General features: G+C 39.7%; 1 protein-coding gene across 1 annotated transcript, besides 6 other annotated features; it reads right to left on the reverse strand.

Annotated features, from left to right (window-relative positions):
* Window positions 1-1,157: a sequence feature (heterozygous, non-Esmeraldo-like haplotype).
* Window positions 67-188: a sequence feature (A-rich).
* Window positions 227-269: a microsatellite.
* Window positions 460-491: a sequence feature (AT_rich).
* Window positions 529-562: a sequence feature (AT_rich).
* Window positions 582-620: a microsatellite.
* Window positions 634-1,157, reverse strand: Tc00.1047053422031.10 (hypothetical protein, conserved; the record flags this gene model as incomplete). The annotated part of the gene is made up of 1 exon (XM_797088.1): window positions 634-1,157. A coding segment is annotated over one exon (524 nt), but the record flags the coding sequence as incomplete, so codon positions are not given.

The following is a 1,157-nucleotide window of genomic DNA, read 5'->3' on the forward strand; positions in this document are numbered from 1 at the left end:
AATAAATAAATAAATAATGCACCCCCTCTCCTACTTTTTCGTTCTTCCTCTTCCTCCACAATATCCATAATAATAACAACAACAACAAAAAAAAAATAATAAAAAAAAGGGAACAACACCCAAAGTGCATGTATAAATCCATACAAATAACAAACCATAATAATAAATAATAAAAAAGAAAAAAAAAAGGGAACAAACATGAGACGGGAGAAGCCCCTGCACCAGTCACGCACACACACACAAACACACACACACAAACACACACACACGGAAGTAAGCAAACAAAAACGGTGTCTTTCCCACTCCCCCACGCCCCTTCAAACGCTTACCATGAAACATCGCATGCAAATACCAGAAACAAAAACAACAACAGCAACCCCCAATCAAAAGGGGAGAAGAAATGTTTAATTTCCCGCTGCCTATAAATATATATATTACAATGAACCGCAACAAGAACGGTTTTAAATATATATTTTTTTCTTTTTTTTTTTGGCTCCTATTTCTTCGCTTCACTCCTTTTGTTTTATCTTATAAATATAAATATAAATATAAATATTTATTTCTTTTCTCTCGCTTTCTCTAAAAAAAAAAAAAAAAAAAAAAAAAAAGAAAAGAGAAAACAACAACAACAAATCATACTTGTCGCGTTAAAATCAGTCCCATCGCAGCCTCAAGACAATCTCTTGCGGGGGATGTATGAAGCGCATGAAGTGCTTCAACGCCACGACGACAGTGTTCGCCTGCATGTTCAAGAGCCTCAGCAACACACCCGTGACGCTCCACCGCCTCCATGCACATCTCCGTGTCACCTGGATTTTTAAAACGACGCCGTACTGCTTCGTAGACCTGCGTTTCCTCTCGTGCAGCAAGAAGAACTGGAAGTGTTGCAATGCCTTCTGCCATGTCCGCCATCTTTGGTTTCCCCAAATTTTTATCATCCCCAGTGATGTCCAAGCAATCATCGACAATTTGAAATGCAATGCCCAAATGCTTTCCAAATTTCGCCGCTGCCTCTTCATAGGCGGTGTTTGGAAAACCCGCAAGTACCGCAGTAGATGCCAGGGAGTTGGCAATAAGAGATGCTGTCTTACAGTAACTCTTCTGTTCATAACTCTCAATGTCAAAGCAGCCGTCCATTTGCATCATTTCTCCAGCAG

The sequence above is a fragment of the Trypanosoma cruzi genome, genomic scaffold (assembly GCF_000209065.1).
Source record: "Trypanosoma cruzi strain CL Brener 1047053513131 genomic scaffold, whole genome shotgun sequence".
Classification (NCBI taxonomy): Eukaryota; Euglenozoa; class Kinetoplastea; order Trypanosomatida; family Trypanosomatidae; genus Trypanosoma; species Trypanosoma cruzi.